The sequence below is a fragment of the Urocitellus parryii genome, chromosome 15 (assembly GCF_045843805.1).
Source record: "Urocitellus parryii isolate mUroPar1 chromosome 15, mUroPar1.hap1, whole genome shotgun sequence".
Taxonomy (NCBI): Eukaryota; Metazoa; Chordata; class Mammalia; order Rodentia; family Sciuridae; genus Urocitellus; species Urocitellus parryii.
This window is the reverse complement of record NC_135545.1, coordinates 55951323-55975197: the sequence shown is the minus strand read 5'-3', so window position 1 is coordinate 55975197 and position 23875 is coordinate 55951323. Positions and strand designations below refer to the sequence as shown.

Sequence of the window (23875 nt, the reverse complement as noted above, 5' to 3'; positions counted from 1 at the left end):
CAGTCACCCAGCTGGTTTTGACTTGGCGCCCAGGGAGCCCACAATTGGCCCTAGTGTACTGCTCGGCACCTGCCCTTCTGGGTTTGTTCCTTGAGCACTGCTGCTCTGGTCCAGAGCTGAGATGGCTCCTGAGCAGATGCTGGCTATCATGTGAGCACTGGGCCAGACAGACCCGGAGGGCTAGGGCAGAAGATGGCAAATCTGATTAAAGGTGCTGTTCAGACATTCAATTTCTCCTTTAGAGGTCATCAGGGAACCTTAGAATGAAACCACTTGTTACTGCGGAGCTCAGGGGCATGTGCGCCTCCATCTCACACCTACCACCCTGCTTGAAAACCCCAGCCAACTGAGGTGCAGCTGAGGATCTTCAGGTCTGACCTGTGAAACTATGTGGAGTTGGTAGTTGCCCCCCACCCTGGGGTTGGGGGTTGTCTTATAAAAGATTTTTCTCTTGACATGATTTAGGAAGATTTTATTTTTTGGATGTTGTCAGAAATTACAGCAATATATTCATAAATACCTAATTACTACATTCAACAAATAATATTACAATACAGTTAATTCAAACAAGTACACTTAGAACAGGTTTAGTTTCACAGCATCTAAACTGCCCCCAGGGTGACCGAGGCACTGTTGTCCTCCCTCCTGCCCGAATCTGGGTTTGCTGTCCTAGCAGTGAAGCACAGGGCACATACAAGTGACAACCAGCGAGCATGTCTTCCTCAGGTCAAGGCAGAGTCTAGCAATCAAGCGCTGGATCAAAAAGCTGGGGACAGGCTACTGCAAGTAGTGACCTGAAGTCAAAGCATGGTTAACAGGCAGAGTTGAGATCCTAGTCAGGGGGCTAATGCATTGTAGGAAAGGAACAGAATCTGCTAAACATCTCCATCTCCTGGTGGATCTTGGGAATTGTCTACACTTTACGTGGCTCAGAGGGAAGGGGCAGATCTGGTCTGGTCTGAAATTTAGCTTACTTTTTAAAATTTGGCAGTATTGTGAGCTACTTTGAGGGGAAAATTCTGTTACAAACTTAACATTTCTTGTTTCATTTCCTTGCTGCTAAAGGTGTTGGCTCCTTTTGAGACTCAGTATCCTTAGGAGTACAAGCTAGGATGATGACAGTACCAATTAAGATTAGAACTGAAGATGTGGAATCCTGTCTTTGTGGTCATGTTATCTGAGAGGAATGGATTGGGGGCTGTTTTGTTAGTCTGGCTCTGATTACATGAAACAACTCATTTTAAATATCTGGTTAAAGGTGGAACTACATGACCTAGCATCAGAGGGTGTCCCTTGCGTTTAGTGAATTCCCCATCAGGACAGATGGCGGCTGTCTCTTCCAGGTGATATGGCAGACACGGAACTGAGGAGGACTGAGGTATTCACATAAATACTGACACACAGGTTGTTACATCATCAGTTCTAGAGCAGATCTGATGTACTGCTCAACTTTTTTAAAAACATGAAGAGGGCTAAATAGAAAACCCTTCAGTTTGCATGTTCTTGTTAGCCCAGGTGAGGACAGACATGTGGGAATCATCTGACAACGGGTGTTTTCAGAGCAGAGGGCCAAGTGCGGGGTGGGAGGACCACCGCGGCCTGGGTGGTGTGCCGTCCTTTGTGAGCTGCTTTCTTACCTTGCCTTTGTCTGTGCATACTGCCTGGTTTGTACCTGGATCGTGATTGTCACATTACTTCTCGAGCACAAGAATCTTCAGAGGTCTCCACGAGTGGGAGAACAGGGAGGCAGAGCACGAGAGCAGGTGGGCCAGGACGGGCTTCCATATTGCTAGCTCAGCACCTTGGCTCGCACCAACAGAGCTCTGCTCAGGTATCTATCCTCTGCTCTACCTGCCATGTACTGCCCCCCAGTGTCCAACCTAGGGAGCACCTCTCAGGTGCAGGGTGGGGCTGTGCATTTCCATTAATTAGAACTACTTTTCCCTTTTACTTTAGTCAATGCCATTACCAAGGTTGACTGGCAGAAGCACCCAGACACGGCAAGCAGATTTTAAGCAGAGAAATTCAGTGACAGTTTGCCCTGACTGCTGGCTGTGTAGTTCCCCCTGCATACCTGTGGACCACGTGGCTCCCTTACTGTCTTGTAGTGGATTTTGCGGGGAGGAAGGTGCCTGACGACTGGCAATACTGCTGGCACTTATTGTCCGAGTGTGCTAATAACGGGAAGGTTCTTGGCAGGCATACAAACAGGCATGACAGCAGCCACTAGCAAGCTGCTCTGCCCAACAGTGCTCACAAGAGCAGCACCAAGTGACCAGGCCAGGTGTCCTGCCCTGTCCACGCCCAGGACAGGTAGGCTCTGGTTAGGGCCCTCTCCTGCAAGAGGTACTTGAAGGAACAGCAGCCAGGACTGGGTGGCACCCCATTGCTTCCTGGGGTTGGGATCTGCCCAGTTTCCTGCTGTTCCTGTCCTGGTAAGTTCAAAAGGAGTTCAGCTCAGACACTGTCGACCCTACTTCAGGCTTCCACAAAGCTTTGCATCTAGATAAAGCCTCTGAGATCTCTACTTTCCACCTACTGTCTGGTGTGTCAGAACGCTAGGGCAGAGTGTTCACCTCCTGCAAGGTGCTCCTGGGAAGACCTGTGCGTGCCTGTGGCTGACCCACCCGGGCTGTCTTGCTCTCCCGACTCCCCTCCTCCCTTGCCAGCAGCGAGTTCTGTTTGCTCTGCCTGCTGTCGCCTCGCCCAGTGCCGGGGGAGGCAGGTGGAACGCATGGCTTTCTGCATTGGTTTCTGGTGCAACTCAAAAATGAAGTGATCGCATAGGCGCCAGTGGTAAGCTCTTTTACTTTTCTTCTTCTTTAATTTTTAAAAACACTTCAATATTTTAATGTCCTGACCAGCAGCAGTACAAACACTAAAAGCAAGTTTTTTTTTTTTTTGCCCAGAAAAAACAAAACAAACAAAACCCCCAAACAGGAAAAACAAACAAAATCCCCCAAACCACATATTAAAAATGGCAGGCTTTTTATAACAATAATTAAAGTAATAAAAACATACAAAACTTTTTTTTAATATATATACACAGTACAAGGCTGAAGCACCTTTGACTTTTCTCTCAAAATTTACGTTTGTATGAAAACACCACCCACTGCAGTAACAATTTGGTGGGTGTGAATCTATGTATACATAGAGCTCTGTACATTCTCCCCCATGGAGTAATAGAAAGGTACCTTCAGTCGTGGGTCTGTTTATCTTTAGGTGAGAGCATTTCCAGGCAGAAGCCTTGGATTGCTCTGTGTGCTCCTAGGACCTGTTGCTTAGAAGATAATTTTGCAGAAAAGTAAAACAAATAAGCCCTTTACTGAGGTTGCACCCAGCCTTCTCTTCAGCTGAAGCAAGTCCCACTCCTTGTAGGAACAGGGCCAACTCCAGGGCCACAGCAAGAGCAAGCCTGGTTCTTGCAGCACAGTAACACGGCACCACGAGGAACAACCAGCCGGGTCTGATCCAATCCCGTGCACCGGGGGCAATAAACAGTATCGTTTTAGTGTTGGTAATGGAGCCTTCATTTCCAGATTAAAAAAAGAATGATGGGGAAGGAGGAGTAAATCCACCTTTGGAAAGAAAAACCATGGGCGTCCTACAGTGGTTGCTCGCTGAGTACAAGAGGTGATCCGACTGCATTGAAGTCAAGGTGAGTGCGTTCATTTTCGTCTGGAGCCTGGAACCCTTTGCTTCATGCATGGCACATTCTCATTTTTTAAGCTTCAAACCTCCCAGTGAAAAATATTAAATATTCAAGGTAATAAAATAGATAATATTTCTATACTATAGGTTCAGCCTAGTGCAAGGGAAACCGTCACCTCGGGTATCCCTTAAAGCAGCCCCTGGGCCAGTGCATGGCGGGCAAGGCAAGGCACTTCCGTAAGTGGTCCAGTTCTGCCTGGAGCCGCTCCCTCTCTGAGACAATCTTCTGCTTCTGGCTCCTCAACTCCTGGGGAAGGGAAATTCTTGTCAAAATACATTCCATCTGTAAGTGTGTGGATTAAGCATGTGTGGTGCACGTGTGTGCCATGGAAAGGCAAACCTGGCACTAGAATTTCAAGCTGGGAAAGGGATGTTTTCAGACAGTGGCCTCTTGAGGACAGTTTGAACTGGCTCTTCCAGAGCCTCAGACTCTGGCAGTACTTACTCTTTGGAATGGGGGATTGAACCCAGGGGTACTCTCTCTTAGCAAGACCCTATCATAAAATTTAAAAAATAGTCACTGAGGCTGGCCTGGAACTGGCAATCCTCCTGCCTCAGCCTCTGGAGTCATCAGGATTACAGGTGTAGGCCACTGTACCCAGCAATAATATATGCTCTTTTTTTTTTTTTTTAATTTTTTACTATTTATTTTTTAGTTCTCGGCGGACACAACATCTTTGTTGGTATGTGGTGCTGAGGATCGAACCCGGGCCGCACGCATGCCAGGCGAGCACGCTACCGCTTGAGCCATATCCCCAGCCCAATATATGCTCTTAAAGAAGCAGCATGTTCCACTGTCTCGGCTCTTAGAATCCCCTTTGCCAATGCAATCCTTTTCTGTCCTCTTGAGCAAACAGCATGGGGAGGCAAACAGCACCTCTAAGTCCCACGAGCTGAAGATAGCCCCCCCCCTTCTTTGATGAATCTTGGCTAACTCACTGATGTCTGAATTTCCCTGTGAAATGACAAGTTGTGACCTCTTTAAGGAGATTACCCCTCTGAGGGCCTATTCAAGTCTCAAGATGACACCCACCACCCAAACACACACACTCACCGCCATGCTGTGGGAGAGCTGCTCTGCTGCCAGACTGAGGCTGTAGTGCTGTGCCTCCAGCCGCCGGCACTGTGACTGTAACACCTGACGCTCCAGGTTTTGCTCTGCAAAGACAAGAAGTGGCAATGCAACAACATGCAGGGACCACATGTCTTCCTGGCCCAGCAGCAACTAGCCTCTCTCCAGTGCAGGTAGACGAGGCCTCTCCTGGGGACCATTGTGCCTGCTGCCTTTGACTGTACAAATTAAGTCCAATCATCAAACAGGATGATAAAAGATCTTGAATCAAAAGGCAGTTTAGGAAGACAGTAGGGGAGAGTAAGTCTTTGTTTTTGAAAGCTGCATCTTAAAAGCCAGATTTTAAAAGGCAAGCTGCCCAATTTCAGAGAGGCTAGAACAATTTTGATAGCATTTAACAAACCAAAATCCCAATCCCAAAAGTACTGACAGTCCAATTCAAGGAGTGTACAACATCGGGGGTGGGGATAACATGGAAAACATTAACTTAACAACATACATCATCAGCTCAGCAAACTTAAATGGAATGCTTCTAAAGTTTTACCAACAGGAGTCTACTAATGCCTCAGCAATAGAGGTCCTAGTCATTGACAAGAAAATCAGAAATATGAAAACTCAAAAGGAAAGAACCCCACTTATTATTTGCAAAAGGTCTGTTCATCTATGATTGCTACCTAGGACTTAGCTTTTTCACTAAGTGAACCTAAAACTAAATCCAATAAAAGAAAACTGGTCATGGATATGCATTTTAAACCATAGTTGTATAAACAAGATGCTAATTATCCCTAAATCTGTAAATTCAATGCAACTGAAAATCATGACAGGATGTTTTTTGGGGATGGGGGGTATAATGTAACAAGATGATCCTAAAATTCAGGGGAGGGAGCCAAGGAAGGGCTGAAACCAGCTGAGCAATAAGCTCAGAGTCAGAGAGGTGCTAAGCTAGGGCCCAACTTAAAACACCCAGACAGATCTGCCTCCATACACACAGGTGAATCCCACGCACGAGAAAGCAACACTTGAGGGACGCAAGAACATCTCATAGAGGAGCATCCTCACAGCCCTGGGTTAGGGAAAGAACTCCAAACAAGTCATTGGAAATGACTGATATGTCATAACTGATTTTTTTTTTTGTATGACTACTGGAGACTGAACCCAAGACCTCCAGCATGCCAAGCAAGTGTTCTACCATTAAGTTAATCCCCAACCCTATTAATTTTGTTATTTTGAGACAGGGTCTCACTAAGGTGCCTGGCTCGCTTCGAACTTGTGATACTCCTATTTCAGCCTCCTAGGTTGGTATCATAGGAACATGTCAATGCAGTGTGCTTTTTTTGACTTGTTTATGAGTTATGCAGTGCTGGAGGTTAAACCCAAGGCCTCATGCATGCTAGGCAAGCAGTACACCTCTGTGCCACACCCTAGCCCCTGCAATCCCACCTTAACATTACTTAAGGCATAGCAATCTACAACATTGGGCAATAAACAGCAGGAGGCAAACAGTGGTACCTGAGATTTGCTAGCCATGCTGGCACAGGCTGATGGATACCCAAGCATTCCCACTGTTCCCCTATGAGGTCTTTGTGGACATTCTGAGGAAGAGGCAGTAAGAAGTGGTGTGCTATTAAGCACAATGGCAATGACCTAGTCTGGGATTTGTGAGCCTGAGCCCCCGGTCAGACTCTCTGAAGGGCTGGAGTGTGCACTCCTAGTTGAGAGCAAAGCGGCCTGGGTTGTGCCAGGCTTGGAAAGCCTTGGGCAGAATCGAGAAATGAACCTCGGAGTAGAGTTAGCTTAAAACACAGCCATCATCCATGACACTCCTTTCAGGGGTCCCATCATGCCTCTCAGGGACACAATCAGGCATGGTGACCAGGTTGGCTACTGGGACTTGGCACACTAGGTGACAGCCCAAGGAGAAAGACCCATGTCTAAGCTGTCCTACTGAGTAACAGGTGCCACACCCAGCCAATGCTCTCGTAATTCACCGTGCCCAGGGGTTGGGGCACTGCTCAGCTACCAGGTAGGTGCCTGACATGTGCAGAGGTCTGAGTTCTAGCCCAGTAGCCTCCATGCCCAAACCCCCAAACTGCCCCAGTGACAATGGCCTCAGCTTTGGCATGAGGAATCACCAGTGCCAGAGGCAGGAACCTGAGGAAATTCACCTTCCGGGACCTGCATCTAGTTACCCAGAAAAAGCTCCAGCACTGACTCCAAAGCAGCCCCTGAAGCTGGCAGGAGTTTTGTGTCTATAGGTGCTGTGGCTTCCTTCCCCAGAGCCTGTACCTTCTACGTGTTCCTGGTAAGCTTCAAAAATCGCCTCAATCCCTTGCCACTTGCGCCTGGGGGCCTCCTCCTCCTCCTCCTCCTCTTCACCGTCATCCTCACCGTCGTCCTCCTCTTCTGAGTCTGGGTCCATCTCCTGTGTGGAAGGGCCCCTCCTCCCAGGTGGGAGCTCCTGTTGCCCGTTATGCTGGGGCAGGGGGACCCGACTGGAGGACTGCAGCTCAGGAATGTTGTAATGGATGGATGTGTCGATCTTGTGGTTCTGCTCTGCAGACAGCACAGCCACACTCCCTGGGGAAGATAAACCAGGCGTCTCAAGGAAGGGTCTCCAGAGGCTTTGCCCTACCTTTGGTGCAGAGTCGTACCTGCAGGCAGATTAAAGATAAAGCACGGAGAGCTCAAGGTGGCTCCTCACAGGAAGATGGGACTCCTGTGTGACCTTGGGCAAGTTCATCAGTTTGAATTTCTTTGCCCTCAGTAAATGCAGCTCCTCCTCCCTTGAAGGGCGTGAGCATTTCAGTCCCTGGGCACAGCATCAGCACCAGCACCCCCTGTGGCATGCATGGCCCTGCTGCCTCTGGGTGCTGGCACAGTCAATAGCCTGGCATGGCAGGATGAAGAAGCAGGTGAATAAAACAAGGCAGGAAAAACTATCCCAGGACCACACTGAAGTGTGTAAGGTGTGGCTGGAAGGAGCAGGAGGGTGGTTCAAAGTTCCTAAAAACCATCTCAAAATCTACCCTAAAGAGTAGGGACCCATCTGCCTCTTGTAAAAAATTTATCCTGAAAAATGGTTCTTCCTAATAAATTTATGATAAAAATCCAGTAACACACTCCCTAATTTTTGTGGAGTTGTTTCCCCAATGTTCAGTGCTGGGGATGGAATCCAAAGTCTCATGCATGCTGGGCACGTGTGCTACCTCTAAGCTGGCCCCTCGCCCTGGGGAGTCTTTTAATCACTGCACAACCCACTACCCAGAGTTCCTTGCTTCCTGGGGCCTGATTCATCTCTGCTGACAGCGTGAACTCGGGTGGAAGATCCAGCTCTGTGTCAGAGCTGGAAGTCTGTTAGTTCAGCTTTAAAGGCATGAAGCACTAAACACCTAAACAAGATCTGGCATAAGGAGTGACTGGCTACTGCCATTCACATTCATCTCATGCCCAATAGTTGCTTGTTGAAGATTTTTTTTTTTTCTTTTTGGTGCTAGGAATTGAACAAAGAGGGCACTTTGCTATTGGGCCACATCCCCAGCCCTTTTTACTTTCTGAGACAGAGTCTTGCACTTGTGGTCCGTTTGTCCCAAGTCCCAGGGATTACAGGCCTGCACCATCACACCCACTGTTGAGGATTTTTAAAAATGTCGAGTTTTGATTAATTGGGAATTACATGCAGTAATCCCTGTTCTCTGACCTTCAATGACTCCCATCAAATTTAAGAGGGTGTGGGACCAGGAAAACAGTGCTGTCGCTACACACTTGCTGGGTCTCACGGAATGAGCACAGGCACACTGGTGCCTCATCAAAGGACCAGAGGGGCCACTCTATTGTAGAAGACACAGCAGCTCACGTTCCCTTACTCATGGCATTACCTGCTCTATGACCTGGGAGTGTGGTCCACAGATCAGCTGCATTAGGTTTGCCTGGGGGCGTGTTAGAAATGGAGTCCTGGGTCCTGCTCTAGACCCCTGCCTGGTGAGATCCCCAGGTGCCCGATGGGCACTGAAGTTTGAGAGTGCACGCACATGGCTGTGCTGAGCAGCTGGTGTGCAAAGACATTAAGCAGCTGCTAACTCATCCTGGGAGCAGAGTGGGACGGGCAGCCTCATTACCTTTATGCTTCTGCAGGGCCTTCTGGGTGGACTGCAGCACCGACTCATGGAACTGATGCGCAAACTCTTCTGCCATGAAGGGCTCCCACGGCTTGCTCTTCCCGTTGATGCTGTGGGACAATGGCACAGGAATGTCCTTGGGTGCAGCACCCCGGATGTAATGAAGCATGCTCAGGTTCTTCTTGCCCCCAGGGGCCTCGCTCAGCCTGGCCTTCTCACCGCTGGTAGGAGCTGGCTCCTGGACTCTCGATAGCTCTTGGGGCCGCAGCTGTTCTAGTCTCCCAGTCTCCGCGGCCTTTGGGATGTCGGACAAGGAGGCAGCGACCCCAACAGGCTTATCCACCTCCAGAGAAGCTGGCTGTGTGGCTGGTTCTTTGAGAGACAGAAAATGAGGGTAGGTTAAGAGCTGCAAGTTAACCGGCCGAGTGTCTAGCACGCAGACCCTGGTCTCTAGGAGCTTATGTTCACCAAAGACCTAGTGCAAAAAGCCAAGACTTGGGGACACTGAATTAAAATTGTTGTGTACGCGGATAAGGTCTGAAGACACGGAGTGCTTAGAGGCAGGTCCATCTGGGAACAGTGCCTCCAGAGAGCATCTGGGAAGAAACAGATCGGAAGGAAGAAGCAAGTCACTTCTGGTCCCGAAAAGGTAGGGAGTCGTTTAGTCCAGCTGGATAGAAAGAGCACCGAGCAGCAGAGCTAAGAGGACTGCACTGTGAGGCTTTCTGCTTCCTTCGCTGCACAGAGGCACAGTCAGACTTGAGGAAGGAGGTGAGAGCAGGTGCTGGAGTGGTGGGTGCAGACGGCCTCAGGCCTCAGGCCCACCCACGATGACCACCAGGTGGCTCTATGGCAGCAGGCACCCTCCCTCGGCTCTGTGCCCAGCTGTGAACTCATACTGTATCTGCAGACCTGCACACTGTGTGCGAAACACGAACTGTACAAGAGAGACGGAGAGAAGGTGGAGGAAAGCGCTGTCTCCAGCAGGTCAGGTCTATGACGAAGACGACCTGAGGGTCACCTCTGACCCTGGGCAGCCCATAGTTCCAGCTGGTGGTAGGTGGGGCTGTCCTTCCCTTACCGCTCAAGGAGACGGCAGGACTGTCCCTCGGAGAGTTTGTCAACGAGTCTGCCACTGCTGCTGACAGTGCCCTCTGCTTCACGGCATGGAGCATTTCAACAAGCCTCTCTTTGTCTGTGAGAAAAGCAGCCCGAGGTTACCGAGGCAGCCGTCCTCTGAGCGGGAAGGAAGGTGGGAGTCTAGCCCCACTGTGATTGGCAGGGCGAGCCCCTCAAACTAAGAAGAACTGAGAGCGAGTGCCATGAGATGGAGCCTCTGTCTACACGCGGGCCAGGTTCTTGGGCTCCCACCGCACGTCTCAGATGTGCTCCAGACCGCTGTGGCACTCTTTAAGAGACAAGGAGATGGCCCCTGTGAAAGGAGACACTCTGGGGCACAGTGCCCCTTCCGGTATATGTCTGGTGCTTCAGCGCCACCCCAGAATCACAGCCATTTCCTGAAAAGGAATGCAGACCCCAACAAGTTCCACCCCACAGGTCCTGTTTCAGCGGCACTTCCTGCCAGCTATGAAACCGAAGAGGCCGCGGTGCTGATGCTTCCTCTAGAAATTCAGCCAGGTGAAAAGATGGTTTTTGCAAACAAAACTAGACATGTTTCCAGGGATTTGTGTTGGCAATCAACCTGTCACTAACTCTTAAAGGGAAAGCAGAGCGCGACCTGCTGTTACAATGGGAACAAACTGCTACATCTCAGGAAAGGAACATGCTGAGGCAAATAACGGGACCCTGAGGCCCTCTTTGCTTTCCCTTGACTTTCTTAGCACCAGGCTAGTGTGTCAGGCAAGCCGAGGAAGCGGAAGAGCTAAGGAAGTGCCGCAGCACACCGTCTCTCCTGCACGATGGCTTTGAGCCCAGAGGGTCTTTCCCAACATGGCCAGACCCATCTGGAAGCATCTTTCAGGGCAAGCTGTCTGCTCAGCATGTGTTGGCTGTACCTGGTGGCTACAGGCCATCCCTCTACCTCCCTCTCCAGGCCTCCTGCCATCAGAACACAAAGCCCAGAAGATCTTAGCGGCCCACCCAAAGGAAGAAGCGCCTGCAGTTTGCAAGCCCAGAGTGCCTGATGAATGGAAGGCAGCATCTCCCACACTCCCAGGTGGAGTCCCTGAAGTGCTGTGCCTTCTCAGGCGCTAGAGGATGGAGAGATGCCAGGGCACCGTCAGCTCCAGATAGGCTGCACATGCAGGAGGACCACTAGGACTTCATGTCCATGCAGGATGCAACCAGAAGAAATGGGCTCAAGTGGGGAGCAGCCCTGGTGGGCCTGCTTCAGAAGCACATGCCCCCTGGGAGCCCCATCTGCCCACCCACGCAGGCGTGAGGCCGTACCTTTCCTCTTCTCGGCACTGATGTGGGTCAGGTTGAAGATGGTCAGGAACTTCCTCTTCTCCTCGAAGTTGGGACTGTTGTTCATCTCGTCGGGGCTGTAGCGGGTAGACAGTGCCAGTCTCGGCGAAGGCGTCTGCCGCTTACTTTGAATTGCCGGGGGTGAGGGGCTCCTCTCTCTCAGCATCCGTCGCCGCTTCCTCCGCTTCTGGGCCACCAGTTCCTCCTTCTGCTGTTGGGTGGTCAAGCCAAAAAGTTGCAAAAACTCTAGCTTCTGGATTGGGAAAGAAAACAAATCAGTTGGAAATCACTGCAGTGGTCTGTTCTCGCTGTCCCGGGGTCCCCCTCTGGGGTCCTCCAATCTGCTGTGGCCAACTCGGTGCCAGCGACGATGGACTAGGGGATTCAAGACTAAGAGCCCAGCCCCGAGCATGCCCCAGAGGTGAGGAGGCCACTACCTCGGAGGACGTGTCCAGTTTGAGGGGGGGCTGCTCGGCTACGCAGCGGAGGTGGGCTCTGACCTCCTCCTCGTCGCTCTCGTCATAGGACTCATCAAGGTCGTAGTAGTACCCTGGTGGCAGAAGGCTGCACTCAGTCAAGGAAAGACCAGCCACCAGGCCACCTGCAGGTCTCTTGGAGCACCCCTAAAATCAGTTCCTTCCCACCCCACTGGCCACCTGCACTAAGAACAGCAGTTGCCCAGTTGGCCTGGGACCAAGTGACTGGGCAGACAATACCCTCTGGCAGGTGCCGAGGGTGCACACGTGCTCCCTCCTACTGTGACCACCCGGCCTCCCCCTGGGAGGTAGAGCCCTGCTCCATGGTCACAGGGTTGCTGGCCTTCTCTTTTACAAGATGATGGGGAAGAAAAACCTCAGTTGGGCCCCAAATCTAACTTAGATGAGCAACCCAGTAAGACACTGCTGCACTCTGGCTGTCCCAGAGCCTCGCAGCCAGGCCTCTTCCCTGCTTTCCCCAGCTCTCTGGCAGCTCAGTGAGCTGCTAGCTGAGCTTCCTGTACCAGCAGAACAGTTAGGAAGTGCCCAGCTCTTGGCCTGGCAGGGGCAGCGCCAGCTGTATTCCGCATTCTCTGGCCACCTGTCTACAATTGACACCAACCCTGTACTTAGAGCCCTGCTAGGCCCAGGTCTGGCCTGTCACCAGCTTCTTCCCCTGTTAATGCTGCACTATTAATATTTAACGCCACTTCATCAGTCTCCACACACCACTTATCAATCCTGTGCGTCTGCAGCACCATCCTACACGCAGGCTTCAATTTACCCATTTGTGCACCATGGCAAGATAGGGGGTGGGGGCCTGGGCCTGTCTCCCCAGTGGAGGTATCAGGTGCTGTATAAAGGTCTACAAATTTGCCACCTGAAGCCTATTAACACTCCTGCACTGGGAGCAGGGTGAGCTGGCACTAGGAGCCCTCATTCTGCTAAATTCCAGTTCTCAAGCAGGCTGGGTTCCAGGGGGCTGCACCTTTTTCCTGCGCCTCCCGCCGCCGGCGCTCCTCCAGATCCAGCTTGCTGACCAGCCTCCGGCGCTGCTGTAGGAATTCGTCATAGATGTACGAAGGGTCAGGGCCCCTGGGTGTTGGATGCCGGTAAGGTGAGCTAGGCTTCAAAGGCCCACTGAGCTCCCCGAAGGAGGCTGCCTGGGGGAGGGAGGCTCGCTGCTGGCCCAGGATGGTCTGCGTGGACTTCTCGAGCTCAGCAAGAAAGGGCCCAGGCCCTGGGGGGAAGGCCTGGGGCTCCAGGCTTCCTGCCTCCCTTGGTGGAGGCTGGTACTTGTCCAGGGGGGCAGTCTCGCGCTTCCGGGGCTCCTCAGCCTTCTCTGGGCAGTAGACACGCTCCACCTTCACCAGCGGCACAGCAGCCTGGCGGCTGGGCTCAAATGCAGCTGGGTGGCTGTGCAGAGTGTGGCTCTCAGCCCGCCGCGTCTCCAAGGCCGTGTCCATCATGGACACTGGGTTCCAGAGGGCCGTGGGCACGGTGTGGTGCTGGGGCTTTGGGGAGATGAGAGGAGGAGGCCCACCAAAGTGCTGTGGAGGGTCACGGCTGCCCTGCTCATGACGGTTTGGTCCTGGCCTGTGGAGACAGCAGTTGAACCCATCAGTCACTCACGCTGCCCACTGGCCCCTAAGGTCCCCGTGGGGCTCCCTTGAGAAATGGGTAGGAGGGAAAGGAAGAAGGATGTCGCTTGTGTGCCACATCCCAGGGCTGGGGTTTCAAGTCCTCCATTCTGAAAACCGAGGCAGGCGTGTACAGACCTGCCTTGAGAGGACACGGAGGCTCAGGCCCGGGATCCTGCCTGCTGTACAAACACCCACAAACACGGGCCTCATCCTGCACTTTACTGGCAAATTCATCCCTCAGTGAGATGTGGGCCTGCCTCGGGCTTCTCCTCCAAGCAATGGGCAAGTAGCAGAGGGTGGGTCAGCCCTCTGTGCAGGGGCCGTGTCTGTCTGCCCAGCCTAGAGCCAGAACAATAACGAGGGAGCCATGCCCATGAGGTGGGAGCCCAGCTGCTGCCCGCCCCCCTGGTGGTCCCCATCAGAACCGCAGTGGCTCCTACCTGGGCAGGAGGGTGGTGGGGATCTTAAAGCAGAGGACCTTCCTGTAGACAAGAAGCTTTTCACATGGTTATCATTAAATGTTTCCCCTCTGCATTTAAAAGGAGTCATTTCATGAACGGCTATTTTGAATGTGTACCTATCTTCCAAAGCTTTCTTAAGACACCTAAGATGTTTGAATCCATGCTGCCCACTGGTCTAGGTCAAGGGTTGCAGGGAAGAAAAGGGCAGAGGCCAGGGTCTCAGTCCTCCCTCCCCACCTAGCTGGGGATCTGTGTAACAGGGCCATCATGGCTGCCCCTCATTATACAGTCCCGGTAGTGACCCCCCAAGCAGTGGACATGGAGACCACCACCAAGAAACCGTATCCACAGGAGAACAGCAAAGCAATAAAACCGTTAGTTAGAATAAATATTTCACACACCAGGGCCAAACACTGAACGGTTTTCCAGCCGGGAGCGCAAGAACCCCGTCAGAACATCAAATTCATGATGCTATAGGGCCACGAGTACAGCCAGGCAGAGGGCCTCAGTGCCCCAGTGGCTCCCCAATGGGAAGCACGTGTGTAGACCAAGCCCTGAAAGCCCTGAGTGCCAGGGAGGCTGAATGTGGCTGGTGGACACTCTTGGGCCTCTGTGTGAGGCAGATCTGCAAGTCAGAGGGCAGCTCCCTGAGTAGACAGGGCTGATGCACAGGGACAGTCTCTAGCAGGGGGGACCCCATTGCAGCTGTGCTGAGTAGACAGGGGGCCAGGCCTAATGCCCTCCCAGTCACCCGGATTAGCCCAGCTAATCCCCTTGCTGCCCTGCTCAACAACAGAGCAGGGAGGGAGGGAGGGAGGGAGGGAGTGGAGATTGGAGCGGCAGGGTGCCGAGTCCCAGTGTCTTATGGCAGACAGCACCACAGCTGCTGAGGGCTGCAAGATGCTCAGGGATCTTCCCGCCTACCCTCCTTGTGCTGAGGAAAGAGAACAGAAGCTGTGTCCCTGGGAGGCACAGAAGGCTTGGCTCTTCAGAATGGGGACATGATGCCCAGGCAAGTAGGGACAGGGAGGTCTAGGGGGCGCTGGTGACCAGCTTACAAGGCCAATAGGGGCCTGATGACAGGCACAGGTCTCCTAAGAAATTCTAAGAGGGTTTAAAAATAAGGGATCTCTCTTTCATTTTAAGCAATAAAGCACATCTTTTCCTTAAATAAAAATTAAAGGCAGTCCCCATCTCATGGGGAAAATGAAAGCTGAAAAGAAGAAGAGAGTGCAGAAAACAGGGATTTTAGTACATAAGGCTCCTCCCTTGCCATCTTCTGGTGCCATAAATGGTGTACCAGGGCTGGGTGGCTCTGCCCACAGTGCTCCTGAGCTGGCTGTGGCCTCAACTTCCTCGCCGGAAAAGGGAATGGGGTGAGGCCTGGAACCTGCAGAAGCAGGCACCTCTGCAGGGTGCTGGGCTAACCCCAGGTGCCCCCTCACAGAGGTCCCCACGCCCGCCCTGCCCCACCTACTGTCCCACCTGGTGCTGTCGGGCCGGTGCTCCGCCTCTGTGGGCACCGGGGGCCGGCCCATGTCCAGGTGCTGCTCCAGCACCTGCTGCCGGAACTCGGACACCTGTGACTGCCGGTCTTCCTTCTCCTGCCGTAGCCGCCGCTGCCGTGCCAGCCACTTCTCCTCCTCGTTGGTGCGCTGGATCAGCAGGGCTGTGGCAGCACTGCTCCCCGGCAGAGAGAAGATGCCGTGGTTGGAGATGAGGCTGGGCACGGTGTGGTGTGGGGTAGGTACTGGGTGCAAGGGGTGCTGCACAGGCTTGGGCGCCTGCAGGCCCATGTCCTTCAGCTTCTCTGTGGGGAGAAATGCCGTCACAGCAGGGTCCCGGTGCCCCCATCCCTTCTCACTGCCTTTCAATGGACTCTTCCCACACCCTCACGGGAGCTCTCTGGAAGCACATCTTGTCCGAGAGCAGCACGCTCGGTGGCCGGCCAGCCCATTTGTACTGGTGCAAGCAGAGCCATTATTAAAAGCTACTTAATTAAAAAAATCAACAACTTTCAATGAAATAAATTACATTCAACACAAGGCTGGGGCTCATCACTTCCACGCTCTCGGGGCTACCCATCTACCTCTCCTGTACTGGGTGCCACCACGCATCTCCAAACTCTGCTCACCAACATGACCCCGTGGCTTGAAACCAGTCACGCTGGGAGTATTTGTGCCCCAGCAATTGGCTCTTCCCTGCAGTGCCAGGTGTGCCGCTGACCCTCGGTCCCTCCCTCCTGCTGACAGCCCGGGTACCTGCTCGGGTGGGGGTCAGCTGCTCCGAGGGCTTGACTCGCTCTTCAGCCGTGTGGCCCCGGAGCCCGTGCAGCTCAGCCACAGGCAGGAAGGCCGGCTCCAGCGCCTTGGCAGTCAGCAGCTCCTTCTCCCGTGCCCGCTGCTCCCGCTGGCGCTCCAGCTCCCGCTCCCGCTCCTTCTCCCGCTCCCGCTCCAGCTCCTTTTCCCGCTCGCGCTCCTTCTCGCGTTCACGCTCGCGCTCCTTCTCCCGCTCCCGGTCAGCCTCTCGCTCTCGCTCCCGCTCTCTCTCCCGACGCAGCTCCTCGTCCATCTGTAGCCTGTGGGGCAAGCAGAAAGGGCTCGGGGACCCTGGAGAGGACGACCCGGGGCAGCCCACCACAGGAATCCCAACAGGGACAGCCGGCTCTCCTCTCGTTAGGGCAAGAAGAACCTCAGACCCAGAGTCCCACGAGACCCAAACGCCCTCAAGGCCCTTGGCCTGCCGGGTGCACCGCCAAGAGTGGAGAACTTCGAATAGGCCCGTCGCCACCCCATTGAGCAGGTAAAGAAGCCCATCACCAAAGGCCAGGAGCCCACCAGACTCCAGCCAGTGCTTCCCTCCCCCTGCTGTCCAGGAGTAAGCGGACCCCACCGCCCGCAGCCCAGGACAAAGCTCACCTCTCTGCACTCAGGCTGGACATTCGCTCAGAGTGCAGCGCTGCAAGGGACGAGTGGGCAAGCTCGGGCGGATAGCGGACCCCAGAGAGGTGCAGGTGCACAGCCGATGGGTGCAGCGGGGGCAGGGAACTGGGGGCGGGGATGGGGTAGAACGGGGACCTCAGGGCCGATAGGCAATAGGAGTCGTCCATCCTGCATGAAAAGAAGGGACGGGGCAGGGGCGGGGGGGCTACTGTCACTCACAGGAAAGGCAAGCGTACCTAGCCTGTGCAAAGTCCCAGTCAATAGGTGCTGCTTGGCTAGGTACGTCCACCTGTCTAGGCACGTTCCATGTGGCAAACTAGTAATAGGTGCAGGCCATGTCTTAAGGGCTGTCCACTTCTGATGACACCTATCATGCCAGGTTCAGGAGGTTGCCATCCTGAACAAGAATGCTACATGGCTTTCTCCAGGGCCTGTCACTTGCAAAGGCACCCTGCACACACCACACTCACAGCTACCAGCTGCTGTGGCGACTGCCCAGAGCATAAAGACCAGGAAGTAGCTGCCCAGGCCACGGGGCCTCCCTCCAGAAGGAAATGCCTGATGGTAGTTAGGGGTTGGTGGGACCTGGGGAAGGACAAAGGGGCTGCCCCAGGCTTTCCTTGGGAGCGTGGCCCCAGGGCCCAAGAGACACCTCCCACCAGGTTGCAGAGAACAGAGCAGTCGGTGCCGGAGCCCAGGCGGGGGTGGCTCACCTGAAGGCCGGGTGGGGGAAAGGGTGCGGGGCCAGGTAGCTGGGGTGGTAGTAGGCAGCGGCTGGGTCCAGGCTAAGAGGGGGTAGGGAGGACATGCGCAGATCCTCAGCAGTGTGGTAGGGCCGGAAGCTTCTCAGGTAGTCCTCGGTCACAGTGCTGGGCGGCACCACGTGGTGCACGGGCCGCTGGAGGCTGTAGGGACAGCAGGCAGGCAAGCCGACAGGTGAAGGAGGCCTTCCAGCCGGGAAATGTTGGGCTCCCACCTCAGGCAGCAGCTCGGCAGGGAGGGCAGGGCACAGATGCCCATCACCCCTGCTCTGGGCACAGTCCTGCCTCTCAGCAGTATGACACAGGCCTGCAGGTCCCTTAAGGTCCTCACCAGTGGGTATGGCTACAACCCCCAGTCTGGAGGGACTCCGGCCCCAGGACAGCTCGCAGCAGGGCTGGAGCGAGTTAACAGTCTCGGTGTGGAACGGACACAGGCACAGATGGGGCCTGCTCCTGGGGCAGGGCCAGCCACAGAGGCCAGCGACCATCTGGCGGCTCAGGCTTAGCCTCAGCTGGTGCAGGTTCCAGGCGGCCCAAGCACGGCCAGCCAAAGCCTGCCTCAGGGACCCAGAGACACTGCCCTCCCCAGTCCTTCCCATGGCCCCAGCACTTACTTGAGTGGTGGGAAGCGGGAGTCCTGCACAACAGAGCTTGGGGAGAGGCCAAAGGGGTAGGGTGTGCTGAGCAAGTGGGAGGGGATGGCGGGCCCCCCCGCCTTCTCCTGGGGCAGTGGCGGCTCCACAATGAGGCGCTCCCGACCACTGCTGCTGCTCCTTGAGGTGGCGTCCTGCAGGACAGAGCCAGGGTCAGTACCAGGGAGCCTGCGTCAAGGCCCCAGGGCATATGGCCAGCAGAGCCAGCTCTGGCCATGCCTGGGCTTCTTCAGACTGTGGAAATGCCCCAGGTTCAGCTTGTGTTCTAGAAACATCCTTTCCAGGAGCTTTACTACCAGAAAAGCAGCACATGGTGTGCCGGGGTCACTCCTCACTGTGGCCTTGGCCCCACAGGCTCAGCACCTCAGGAAGAGAGCCTGCACCCAGTCATGGAATGAGAGGAGGTGGCAGCTCCAGGGCCTGCTCCCTGACCTGGTCCCCCAGACAAAGAAGGGGTTCTACATGAACTGCCCCCCACAGTAGCATCCAGCCCATGAGAGGTCCTGCCTGTCCTTGTCATCTGTCACCACTGGCATGCCCCCCCCCCCCCCGGCCCTTGCTTCACACCCGCACAACTCCTGGCCAGCAAACCAGGCTGACAGCGGACATGCTCCCTGGGCAGGCGTCAGCTCTGCCACTCTGAGCCACAGCAACGGGAAGCTGGGGTCAGGGCCCTGCGATTGGCTCCTTGCTGCACCAGCAGGAACAGGTGCTGAGCCTGTCACCTGCCCCGGAGCCTGACCAGCTTACCCCTCCCGGTGCCACTCTCCTCTGTCCAGAGGCCAGGCTGGCACGGCGCACCACAGCCCAGCCAGCCCCTGCGCAGACAGGGAGGCCCCTCCTGCCCTCTACCTTCCCAGCACGCGCTCTCCACAGGACAGTCAGTGACAACTAATTGAAGGAGACAGGTCACTGATTGGAATTTTTAATGAGTAGCAACATCTGCTCCTTTCTCTGTGCCTGGCAGGCCCTCGGCTCCCTGCAGGGCTCCTGCACGTTCGTGACCTCTGACCTGCCCTCCCAGAAGGGGCGTTCATGCAGGTCTCCAGGGTGGGACACACTCGGCTGTCCCGTGCCAGCCGCAGGATCCTCCAGCTGCCCGAGTTACAGCAGGGTGGGCTCCCACCTGGACTCGGGAACAGGCTCCTGTCTGGTCCCTGACTGCTGTGCCTCAGTTCCCCCACTGTCACATGCCAGTCAGCCCGGTGTAGCGTGGTTGGCCACAGAGGTGGACAGGATGCAGGTAAGGCATGAACTTGGGCTGGGCCTCACAGCTTGCGCCATGTCCCTCACTGGCCCCTTGCACCAACGTCCTCAGGCCACTTCCTGAGTGGGGCTCCCTGCACCTCTCTCTCCTCCCCACAAAGGACCAGGGTGCAATGGGTCCTGGGTGAGGGAAAGGACGGAGACACCCCTGTGCCTAAGACCTAGGATGAGCCAAACCGGATGGCACAGCCTCAGAGATCTTGGGGACCAGGGTACAGTCCCTAGAACTTCAGTCAGGACAGCCCCCACCAGCCCCCTTCTCCCCTTAGCCAGGGACAAAGCCTTGCTTGAAGGCAGCTGGGCCAGATGGCACCTCCCTGGCTGAGGACAAACCGAGGGAGGGGTGTACTCAGAGGGCAGGGGGCTCCGCAGCCAGACCCACGTGCCTGCGGCTGCCGTCTGCCTGGAGCCCAGCCAAGACTGCACCAGGCACCTGAGAACTGGGTCAGCGGGCTGGGCCTCACTGGGTGAAGAGCGGGTGACAAGGCAGCACCTTCACCCTGAGCGAGGCAGGCCCCGGGTGGCCCCCAACCACTCCATGGTGGTGGCCGGTGTGTGTGGGTGTTGCTGCAGACGGGCACGTCAGGGTGCACCTGCAGGGCAGCTCGTTACTCCTGGGCAACGGCCGTGGGCGCAGCTGCACGAGGAGGCGGCAGGCAGGGAGGGAGGGGAGCCCCCTGGGTGATGAGGGAGGCCCCACAGCAGGCAGGCGGGAAGGCCCTGCTGGCTGCAGAACAGACCATCCTTCACCCACCTCTCCTTCTGCAGCTGGCACTCCCAGGGACAGCGGCGACCCCCGGGAAGAAAGGGCCAGTACACCAACTGTGGCCACACGGAGGGAGGCAGGCCTCTCCCACAGGATTCGGCTCTCCACTGGGCCTTTGTGCCGCTGGTGAGCGCGTCACCTGCTCATCTGGCGCCTCCTCCCTCCCCTCCTCCGCATCAGGGGCTCACCAGCTGCGGTGGTGAAGTGCTGCAGCAGAGCTCCCCTGGTCCCCTCCCCAGGATCACTGAGCGCTTCTGAGGCAGTAGGGACTCTCCTTGGGAGAGCCTGCTCTGGGCAGGAGGCAGGTGGCAACCCCACTGAGCCCCTTCGACTTGTGGGGGCATTCACAGGCACCCTGGGTGGGGGTACGGGCTCTGGTCTGCAGCTGGGCGCAGGTGTCCCCGGGAGGCTGCTCTTGGGTGGGAGCAAGAGCCATAGTCGCCAGCAGGGAGGAACAGCACCTGTGTCTCGGTCTCCTGCCTCCCCCAAGGTCAAGGCTCTGACCCCCAGGGGAGGAGTGTGTGGTGAGAAGTCCAGAGGAACACTCAACTCCCTTCACCAGGAGGAAGGCCCTCCTGTCCTCCCTGTCCAAGCTGCACTTGGTGGGGGGCGAAGCCACACAGACAGGGCTCCAGGGGCACGTGAGGCTCCAGGCCAAGACGCCAAGGTCAGCAGAGGCCACGTCAGGATGGGAGTCCTGCCTGGGCTAACTATTCCTGGGGGGTGCAAGACTCCTGCTGGAATCCTCAGGGGTCTCCACCCTGGAGCAGGGTGGTCTGTGGCCTGAGGCTGGCTCTTGTCCTGCCTCAAGAGCAGCCAAGGTGATGACCAAGCTGCTGAGCCCAACCCCCACCCTGCCCAGCAGGGGAGACAGGGAGTGGGCGCAGGGGAGAGGTTTCCAAGCGTTAATTAGCGTTTCCAAGCAGGGCCACCCCTCTGGGAACATAGCAGAAAATTCAGATCCTGCTGCCAACGAAGGTTCTTAATCAGGAAGGGCCCCTCCAGGCCCAGCACCAGGGTGCGTGGCAGAGCCTGGCCCTGGCTCCTGGCACAGGCAGTCACCAGTGAGATGGGTGAGGGGCTGCAGGTACAAAAGGAGCCCCCATGACAGGGAGAGGCCCCCTCTGGGGGCTTCCAATGTAAAGATGGCGCGAAACCGCGGGACTTCCTGCCTGGTGGGCTGTAGCCAGCTCTTCCTATGTCAATCCCAGTCTGAGCCAGGTCAAGTGCTGAGCAGCCCCCCATCCTGACCAGCACCTGGGGCGTGGCTGCACGTGGAGATGGGGCCTAGGAGGCCACACTGTGCACACCACTAAGGTGTGCCTGGTCCGATGACTGGAGTGCGCCCAAGAGGGGACCAGGACGTGGGCAGAAGATGCAGTGTGCAAGCCAAGGAGAGGCCTCAGGAGGGACAGGCCTGCCCACAGCCCCACCTCGGGCACTACTCTCCAGCACGGTGGGGAACAAACCACAGTGACGCTGCCTCGCCTGAGGTGAGGTGCTCTGTCCTGGCTACCTGAGCAGGTGACACCAGGGTCACTCAGCCCTCAGAGTGAGGTGCCAGCTCTGACCCCACCTCAGAGTCTGGAGCCACAGAAGCCCAGGAAGTCCCCTCCCTGGGGAGGCACCTGCCCTGCTCAGACCCACTCACCGGACGGCTGTCGCTCCTCCAGACCCCGTTGACAGTCTTGGTTGGGGCGATGGTCACCACCGGAGGTGTGCTGGGGACACTGTGGCCCCCAGGGGGGACGATGATGGGACCCATGGGCACACGCTTGGGTGTGCTGGCAGGGGAGCTATGGTTGGTGGCTGGAGAGGACACAGGTGACGACTCGCTGCTCAGCGATGACCCTGTGGAAGGAACACAGCAGCTGAGCGGGGCCAGGCCACCCTGCGCCACCGCCACTCCAGGAAGCTTCCCGCACCCACACACGGGAGGGGGCGGGGACGCCAGGCCTGGTCAGCGGCTCAGCCACGGTCCCTGTGCCCCACAGGCTGGGACAGCAAACCCCAGGCACGCAGTGCTCCAGTGCCGCCCCACCCCACCCGGGGAGCCCCGTCCCACAGCCAGCTGTCCTGGCTCCAGGAGGGGAGGGCTGTGCACGTGGCCTGGGCAGAGCTGCGGCGAGCCCACCAGCAACTCTTGCCAGGGCCTGAGTGTCCTTGGGGGCTGGGACCTGGACTGGGTGGCCCAGGAGGCCAACACCAGTGTCCAGGAGGCTTGAGGCTTGCAGGTCATCAGCAGATGTTCACCTTTAGACTTCACCCCCAGGTAAGTCAGCACCTTAGAGCACAAAGCTCGTGGGTCGGATGTTCACCACGCTGCAGAAACACTACCATCCATTTCTAGAACATTCCCCGCACCCCAGAGAGAAGCCCCTGTCCCTCAGTGTCGAGGCAGGGGTCAGGCAGAAGGCGAGGAGGATGGCCTCAGCCGTGTGACCAGGAGGCAGAGGCCCCAGGGGCTTTTCCATCGGGACAGAACCTTACTTGAGCAAGGGGTAGAGTAGCTCTGCAGACCCAGGAGGCACCCCTGTCCCCCGGGGGGCACCCTGCTCCCTCGGCACAGTCCTGCCATCTCCTGCAGGAATGCGGCCCTGGTCTCTTTAACAGGGCTCCCTAGGCTTGTGTGTATCTTGCACAACTGTGCAGGGCAGCCACAGCTGTTACCCACAGCCCTGCAGGCCACAGCCCAGAGCTGCCAAGCAGCACACCGTGCTCAGGGGCCTGAACAGGCTCCCACCCAGCCAGCCCCGGTCAAGGTGGCAGTGAGGCCCGAGGGCCATTGCCTGAGGCACAAACCAACCCCCAATTCTCCAGACAGACCTGGAAGCCACTGCCTACACCCCAAGGATTCTGCACACTTAAGTTGGCCAAACCCCAACTTGGGCGGGGCAGGCTGAGGTGCAGACCCACACTTGACACCTCAGAGGCTCAGAGCTGGCCAGAAGCTCCAGAGCCAAGTGTCCCCCTGGTGTCCTTTCCAGGGCAGAGAGTCATGGCTGGAGACAAGCCGGTTTGGTTGGTCAGACCCACCTGGGGAAGTGGCTTCCAGGGACAGCAAGGCACAGGGCTGAAGGGCTGACGCAGCCAGGCCTGGCAGTATCCCAAGGTTCGGGAGGGCCAGCTGGCGGCCGTCCCCTGACCAACCCCATGAAGAGAAAGGCTGGCCCGAGTCCAGGGAAGGCTCGGCATCCTGAACCCTCACCCGACCCGGGGAGAGTGCCCCTCTGCCGCTCAGAGTGTGCTGGCCAGTGCTGCCGGCCCCACCCCCACGCCAGGGCGCCCGGCCAACTGAGCCACACCTGAGACGCTCACTAGCTCCGACGTGACCATGCGGCCCTGGGTACTGGGACAGAACACCATGGCAGGCCCCCGTCAGACTGAGCAAGGGACGTCTGTCTGTACACGCTTGGGTTGACTTGAAAAGTTCATTTTTAAGCTTTTGGGGGAAAAAACAAAACAAAACTCAGAAAGAAACTTTTTTCTCCAAAAATAAAAGTGGTGTTTCCTTGGAAATCTCCAGGCCTGGACCTTTGTGGAGGGGTGACGCCCACACCTGGAGCCACACTGGCCCCCCGG

General features: G+C 56.1%; 1 protein-coding gene across 7 annotated transcripts in view; it reads right to left on the bottom strand.

The window, feature by feature from the left end:
* Positions 1-493: 493 nt before the first annotated feature.
* The window catches only part of Gse1 (Gse1 coiled-coil protein), a 292453-nt gene continuing 269071 nt past the window's right edge, over positions 494-23875 (bottom strand). For 5 of the 7 annotated variants that reach the window (XM_077792748.1, XM_077792751.1, XM_026401816.2 and 2 more), the window contains 14 exons: positions 21945-22144; positions 18223-18395; positions 17561-17752; positions 16824-17015; positions 16167-16483; positions 15391-15715; positions 12790-13397; positions 11763-11875; positions 11308-11578; positions 9980-10093; positions 8899-9270; positions 7070-7360; positions 4766-4869; positions 494-3958 (listed from right to left, as the gene is read on the bottom strand). In XM_077792748.1, the coding sequence (XP_077648874.1) occupies positions 3824-3958; positions 4766-4869; positions 7070-7360; positions 8899-9270; positions 9980-10093; positions 11308-11578; positions 11763-11875; positions 12790-13397; positions 15391-15715; positions 16167-16483; positions 16824-17015; positions 17561-17752; positions 18223-18395; positions 21945-22144 (3407 nt within the window). In that variant the 3' untranslated portion in view covers positions 494-3823. The remainder of the gene's footprint in view (positions 3959-4765; positions 4870-7069; positions 7361-8898; positions 9271-9979; positions 10094-11307; positions 11579-11762; positions 11876-12789; positions 13398-15390; positions 15716-16166; positions 16484-16823; positions 17016-17560; positions 17753-18222; positions 18396-21944; positions 22145-23875) is intronic. The other 2 variants (XM_077792749.1, XM_077792750.1) reach the window with 2 other exon arrangements.